General features: G+C 53.6%; 1 protein-coding gene across 3 annotated transcripts in view; it reads left to right on the top strand.

Moving 5' to 3' along the window:
- Slc22a11 (solute carrier family 22 member 11) overlaps positions 1-7,290 on the top strand; it is a 15,437-nt gene extending 8,147 nt beyond the window's left edge. The window contains exons 6-11 of one of the 3 annotated variants that reach the window (XM_010636069.2): positions 685-800; positions 2,462-2,676; positions 3,480-3,588; positions 4,555-4,761; positions 5,416-5,499; positions 5,737-5,817. In XM_010636069.2, coding sequence (XP_010634371.1) covers positions 685-800; positions 2,462-2,676; positions 3,480-3,588; positions 4,555-4,761; positions 5,416-5,467 — 699 coding nt within the window. In that variant the 3' untranslated portion in view covers positions 5,468-5,499; positions 5,737-5,817. Of the gene's footprint in view, positions 1-684; positions 801-2,461; positions 2,677-3,479; positions 3,589-4,554; positions 4,762-5,415; positions 5,500-5,599; positions 5,696-5,736 lie in introns of those variants that run through there. The other 2 variants (XM_010636070.3, XM_010636068.3) reach the window with 2 other exon arrangements.
- Positions 7,291-7,501: the final 211 nt, after the last annotated feature.

Genomic DNA, 7,501 nt, shown 5'->3' with positions numbered 1-7,501 from the left:
GCCCTCCGCCACCCCTCCATCACTGTCCCCTCCATCACCACTCTCACCAATCACGGCGATACCCCTATTGTCACCTGAGTCGCAGATGCCCACCGCTCATCCCACGTGCCCTGCACACCTGCCTCTCAGACACACTGCTTCTCAGTGTATTTGGGGAAACAGAGCGTGCTTCTCTGGAGGTAGCTATTTTGAGGAAGCAGGTGTCAGATGGAGGACGTGCTGCCAGAGACGAGAAGACATAGCTCCTTGGAGGTGGGAGGGTGAGGAAGGCTTCCAGGAGGAGGCAAGCTAGAGCGATGGCCCTGAGCTGAGCTCAGAGGTGCGAGAGCACTTGGGGAGCAGCAGGGTGTCCCAAGCAGGCACACCCTGGTTCCAGCCGCGAAGGCAGAGGAGGGAGGCTGGGGCACTGTGCAGCACCTGCCAAGAGTAGCCTGCCACTCGGGGCACCAGAGCCAGGACAAAGGCCTCTCCTTGGCTCATCTTCATGGGCCAGGCCTGCAGAAGAGTGAGGGGACCAGAGAGAGAGATTCTTCTTCCCCCTGGCTCTCCCAGCACTGGGGACACCGGCATCCAGAGGCCAAAGCTAGGCCACCCGTAACTCTACCCTCCTGACACCATTCCCTGTCAGAAAGGCAGAGCGAGGCCGTGGTCCCAACATTCGCTGTGTCCCCATTCTCCCTGGAGGTGCTGATGTCCAGCATGAAGGAGGAGGCAGTCTCTGCAAGGGTGCACACGTCGGTGCTGGATCTGATCCGCATGCCCGCACTCCGTAGGAGGACCTGCACCTTGCTGGTGGTGAAGTATGCAGACCTGGTCGCCATTCCTGGAGACAGGGCTGAGACATGAGGGGCTGTGATGAGAGAATGTGGCACCCTCAGGCCTCCCAAGGTGGGGGAGAGGGATGTGCCAGGCGGGGTCCAGAGGATGGCATACGCAGGAAGCCACTGCAGCAGAATGGGGATGACATCCTCTGCAGGGGACCAGGGTCAGACTGAAGCCAGGGGACTGACACAGCTGAAGACTTGGAGACTCATCCTAACAGCTGTGCCCCTGGAGGCTGACGTGCACTAGGCACAGTACCCCATTTCACAGAGGGGACCCAGCGAGGTAAGGAGCTGGTCCCATGATGGATGTGTCACCCATCAGTCCTAATGGAGGGCTGACACGGGCCATTGGTAAACCCGCCTGGGTCCCCAGGGGCCTGGGTCCAGTAAAAAGCCCCTGGAATTCAGTGGCAGTGACATGCAAGACAACATATTAAGAATGAGAATCAGACTTGACTAAAACGTCATCTCAAAGCTAAAGATTTAGGAAAACGTTTATTTATGCTATATTTAACCACGATAGGTTATTATAGCAAATATTTCCTACATCTCAGAACAAAAAAAGAGATCAAATGCTTTTTAAAGTCTTTTTTTAGCTTAATTTTTCTGGATAAATTAGAAGCAGACCAACATCCCACCACCACCTAATACTTCCCAGATTCATGGTTTCTCCCAGAGGTACCTTTGGGCATCATTTATTATTCAAATCAGAGCCTTTGAAGCCCTAACTCTGGGTTCTTGCCACCATCCAAGGCTCCAGATCCTCCCAGCCAAGCCTGGCCTCCCTTGAGGGTCATGGGTAAACTTCTTGAAAGGCTGTGGGGCCTGCTTGGTTGCTTCTCCTGTCCCGCAGTGGTCGCCCAAGATGTGGGTGTCTCTCTGGAAGAGCCATCAAAGGGCTGAGCAACTAGTTAATCAGGGAGGGGACGCAGATTTTTTAAATGGTGGAGAATCATTTACTATGGGGTCATTTGTAAACCTGAATTCCAACTCTAAAGTGCAGAAGTTCAGATATTGTAAGTTCAGCTACTCAGGAGCTTGGGGATGGGATGGCCCACCTTAGCTGCAGACAGAGCCAGGAAGCAGGGTGTGGAGCTCAGGTTCTGGGTGGCCTTCAGGGGCATCGCTCTGGTCCCTACAGACTTGTTATGAAGTGCTATCCCCAGCTGTAAGGCAGTGCTCCCAGAGGCTGGGGAATAAGACATCTGGGGAAGGAAGAAGCCCTGCCCCTCCTCTGGCATCTGGAGAGGTACAGAGGGAGTGTGACTCATCCAAAACCAAGCCAAGGGACCAGAGTGGCACTGAAGGGACAGCTCAGCATGGCCCATAGAGGCCCCCAGGGCATCCTGGGTGCCAGCCCAGAGGGGGTCACATCTACCAGCTGACCAGTGACTACACAGCCCAAGAAGCAACACCAGCCCATTACCCTGCCCATGGCCCATATTTGGAACAGATGAGGCTGTTGGTTCCCAGCCCTTTCCTTGGACAAGCCTGACCTGGGAGATGAGTCCTGCTTTCTGCAGTGTCCACAGAGCTCTGGCAGTGTCGAGCCGTGTGGGGCTGTCCTCTCATGCAGGCTGCTGTGGGCTGGGGTCCCTCTCCTCTGTACAGGACTGACTTCTGGCTCTGTCCCACAGCTTCTCCGTGCAACTGTCCTACTATGGGCTGGTCCTGGACCTGCAGAGCCTGGGCAGGGACATCTTCCTCCTGCAGTCCCTCTTCGGGGCCATGGACTTCCTGGGCCGGGCCACCACTGTCCTCTTATTCAGATTCTTCGGCCGCCGCATGACCCAGGCTGGCTCCCTGTCCCTGGCTGGCTTCTGCATCCTGGCCAATGGGCTGATGCCTCAAGGTGAAGTAGGGCCTGGGCCTGCTGCCCGTTCTGCTCCAGGCCTCCTTCCCACCCTACCCCAGGAGGTGCGTTTCTGCAGCCACAGCCCCCGTGGGCCAGCTCTGCCCACTCTGTGTCTGTCAGAGCCTCCCTTCCAATCCACTCCCCTCCCCCATGGCCACACCCAACCCCTTTTCCTGAGGTTCAGAGAGGTGAAGCAAATGTCCAGTGTCACCCATCTGACGAGGAACAGACCAGGACTTGAACCTGAGGGGACAGGAAGTGTGGAAGGTTGGCTGTTCAAACTGAGGCCAAGAGGGAACCAAGCAGAGTGTGTGTGTGTGTGTGTGTGTGTGTGTGTGTGTGAGTGTGTGTGCGCACACATGCATGCACACATCTGTGTGTGTGCTTATGCACATCTGTGTGTGCACACACACGCACATGCATTTTTTTCCTCAGTTACTGCAGCAAGTCGCTGGTGTCCCGAGAGCTGGGGAGGCTTTAAAGGCCCTGTCTCACCTTTTTCCTTGCCCTGAAATCCTCTTCAGGCCTCCTTTTATCATTCTGGGCTGGAGACTGGGGGCAAGGGACAGGGACAGGCAGCCTGCAGTGGCAGCAAAGCCAAGAGGAGGGGCTGAGCAGGGTGGAGGAGAGTGGTCGAGGGCCCCACAGACCACTGCTCCGATCCAAATGTGAGCGGTGTGTAGCCTGGCTCCACAGCAGCCCAGCCAGCAGCCAGCGGGAGAGCCCAGCCTCACTGCACCAGGCTGGCTGCCCCTCAGGCCCCCCTTGGGTGGACCACACTCAAGTTTTCCTCTGCCCAGATCTGCAGAGCTGGCGCGTGGCTCTTGCTGTGCTGGGGAAAGGATGCTTCGGAATCAGCCTGACCTGCCTCAGCATCTACAGGACAGAGCTCTTCCCCACTCCACTGCGGTAGGCCGGGCTGGGCTCTGAAAAGGCTGCCAGGCCTCTGGGAGGGCCAGTGGGGAGGCGGGTGCAGGGATCCATAGTTAGGCTGGGCAGGAGATCCAGACCAGCCCTCCCAAGGAAGGTTTAGTTTCAGGAGGCCGGGTTGCAGGCAGTCTCTAGGGCATCCTGGCATGGGGTGCAGGAGACTTCTGTGTGTCCCCTTGTGTACTCTGAAATTCTTTCTGTTCAGGCGGAATCTTAGAAGAACACTGGTTGCTGGGCATGATGGCACACGCCTACAATCCTAGCCCTCTGGGAGGCTGAGGCAGGAGGATTGCCAAGTTCAAGCCAAGCCTGGACTATTTAGCAAGTCTTTATCTCAAGAAGAATAAATAAATAAATAAATAAATAAAAAGAGCTAGGGTTATAGTTTAGTGCAAAGGATCTGGGTGTAGTATCCAGTAGTACAAAAAATAATGTGTAATATATAAATAAATAAGAACCCTGGTGAGGAGACTAAAAGCTGCCCAGGTGAATGTGGTCAGGAGGCCACTGCCCCCTCCCTGCCCTGAGAAAGCCTCTGGTCACCTCACCTCCTCAGAACCTAAAGGAGTATGTGCCTGCCCCACAATTAACAGTGGGGTAAACTGAGGCTCAGGATGAGGGACTACTCGATGGAGGGTGGCCTGGGCTCCCACCACCAACTTTAGCCCAGCTTTTTCCTCCTGCCCAGTACAGGCTCCCTCCCTCACTTAGCTATGCTTTCCGGCACATTTTCTGATGACATTTACTGGTTTTGTGCTCTCCTAGGGAGCCTGGGGCCCAGTGACACTGAGGCAGGGACACACAGGGACTCTCAAGAATTCCCCCGAAGCCCAGAAGGGAAAACTCAGGCAGGCTCCAAGGAAGAGGCCTTGAGAGGGCAACGCCAAGCAGCTCTCCCTCCCCTGGCCCCACTGACGGCAGCCGCACTCCGGCCCTTCCCCACAGGATGACAGCAGAAGGCTTGCTGCAGTCGGTCGGCCGCCTGGGGGCGATGATGGGCCCCCTGATACGGATGGCCCGCCAGGCCCTGCCCTTGCTGCCTCCACTGTCCTACGGTATCATCCCTGTGGCTTCCAGCCTGGTTCTCCTGCTCTTCCTCCCTGAGACCCAGGATCTTCCACTTCCGGACACCCTCTGGGACCTGCAGGGCGGGTGAGTGGGTGACACGGGCTTGGCTCCCGGGCTCAAGAGCGGTGTGGAGGCTGCTGAGCCCCAATCCATCTCATCTTTACAACCCTGCCGGAAAGGCACCATCCCTGCTACCATTTCCGGGGGGAGAAACTGAGGCTTGGAGAGATGGAATGACTACTCCCTGATAGAAAGCAATTGTGCCTTAGGTAGGAAATGTCATGGCTGGGGCTGCAGCTCAGCCACCACTTTCTTGAGCAAGTTATATAACCTCACTCACCAAAAGTGACCTAGAAGACAGACAGCCTCCGCTGCCCTGGGAGTGTTCCCAGAACCCCAGGCCCCGGCTATCCAAGGCACCAAAGCCCCAGGGACACACACCTGCCATCTCTGCCTGCTTTGAAAGAACAGAACGGAGGGAAAACTCCCCAACTTCATAGCCTAGCCAGGATCTCTCCTGCATGCGTTAGCTCCCCAGATGTGAAGTGGGTGTTAAAAGAAAAAGAAAAAACAAAAACCGCCCACCTACTCCTCAAGTTGTTCTCAGGCTAACGTAGATGAGTAGATGAAGGCTGTGGAGCATCCCTATGCCTACGGATGCCTCCAGCTGAGCAGGAACTAAGGTCATGATTGTGGTGACAACATTTGGTGCTCAATGAGCCCTTCCCATTGTCACAGGAAGGCTTATCACAGCACTGTAACAACCCCACAAGGCGCTGTGATTGTCTGATTTCACTGGAAAGGGATTTGAGATGCAGAAAGGTTAGTAACTTGCCTAAGGGCAGCCGAGTGGTGGTGGTGGGGAAGCTGGTGTTATCTTCTTTCATTTAATTTATTTTTGTCTGTCCCTACTACGCATCAGCCACTGTCCTAGGCTCTGGGTATCCAAGGAGAACAAAACCCTAATACCATAGAGCTCCCGTTCCTGTGAGACCTGATGCCAGCTCTGCCCTCCAAGAAGGCAGCCCTTCCGTCATGTGTCTCTTTGGATTTTCCTAGGAGGTCGGATGCAACTAGAGGCCACCAGCGAGAGGCAGTCATTATGGAAAGCACCTGGCTCTAGTTCTGCCTGCACGGAGCACCTTTGGTAAAAAAACAAAAAGCAAAAAAACACCTGAGAAAGAATCTCCAATCTGCAAACTGAGGGTTCCAAAAAAGTGGGCAGCCCCAGGGCTGCTGGTGGGACAGTGCAGGTGGTAGAACTGCCTCTTCAAAGTGGCTCCAGGCGCTCATTCCTGTTCTCCCATGCCTGGTCACGCTCTCCGACTTGCCTCCGCCCTACAGGAGCCTGTGCAGGTGGCCACAACTGACCTGGCTGCCTCGATCAGTTTCACCACAAAACAGGTCCTCTCCCTGCCAGGGTCACATCTCACGCCTGCACTCAGCCACTGGGGGTTCCAGTCTCACCTCCCTTGCTTACAGAGCCCGCACTGTAAACTAGGGAGTACTCCTGGATGGCTCTCTGGGCTCACCAGTCTTGGCACAGGCTGCAGTTCAATAAATGAAGCTGATACCAGAGTGCTCAGGTACAGGTGTCTAGGTTGTGCCTGACCCAAGGCACCCAGCTCGGAGATGTGAGGCGTCTGTAATCCAGCCCAGCCTCTTTCGCCCAGCCGCCTGCCATACAGAGGCTGAGTCCTCTCCGAGGAGCTCTTTTAATCACCTATTGAGGGTGACCCTCAATGAGGGAGGCCTTCCTGCCCTGGGCTCCAAGGATGGCCACACATGCAGCCCAGCACTGGATAGGTGACACTGACAGTGGTTTGTCACATATATTCATAGCTCAGGGAGGACAACACTCTGCAGCGCCACACGGGGGCTGCCCTCAGAGCAGAGAGCCACCAGGAGGTGGATGACCCCTGGCTCTTGTGGGAGGGTATCTGGGCAGGGAGTGGAGCCCCACTTTGATAAGGATAACACAAACTGCCTTTCACTCCCTCCTTACTGAAGGGACCTCTCTCACATCCAAAGTCTACCAGATTAAGTTTCCTCCACATAGCTCTGAAATACGTCTATTCTCCTTTGCTATGGTTTCCACCTTTGTCCATGCTATCATCAGGTATGGTGCCCAGATTCATTCCTGACACCCACACTGTCCTCTACACAATTAGAAATGTAATTCAAGCCAAATCCCCTCTCTGCGTAAAACCTTCCAGGACTCATAATAAAGATCACTCTTCTCCCCCATGAGGGGCTGAGTCCAGTTGTGGGTCCCCAGGTTTCTTTGACATATAATAAATTCTGAAGGATTCAAATCATATGAAGAATGTGCTTGAGCAATCATGGAATTGAATTAGAAATCAGTAACAAAAAGATATCCAGTAAACCTCTTCCAACTAGACAATGAAGTTCTAAATAACTCATCAGTCAGAAAAGAAATCACAGAGGAAATATGTTGAACTGAGTTAAAATGAAAGAATGACATTAAAATCTGAGATGAGGCTAGAGCAGTGATTAGAAGAAAATTTATATCATTAAATGCCTATGTTAGAAAAAGAAAAACTCTCAAATCAAATGCCTCGGCTTCTCCTTTAACAAACAAGAAAAAGAAAAATGAGCTAACTCAACCTACAGGAAACAGTAGAAAGAAAATAATAAATCAGAGAAATAGAAAAAAACCTAAAGATACTTCTTTGAGAAGATCAATAAAATTTATAAATCTCCAGCCACAGAGATCAGAACAGAAAGAAAAGATACTCACTAACAATATAGGGAACAAGACAGGAAGCATCAGTACAGATTCTACAGACACCAGAGCAATAAC

This window comes from Fukomys damarensis, unplaced genomic scaffold (assembly GCF_012274545.1).
Source record: "Fukomys damarensis isolate Sample0158 unplaced genomic scaffold, DMR_v1.0_HiC HiC_scaffold_27, whole genome shotgun sequence".
Classification (NCBI taxonomy): domain Eukaryota; kingdom Metazoa; phylum Chordata; class Mammalia; order Rodentia; family Bathyergidae; genus Fukomys; species Fukomys damarensis.
This window is presented reverse-complemented; position numbering and strand designations above follow the sequence as displayed.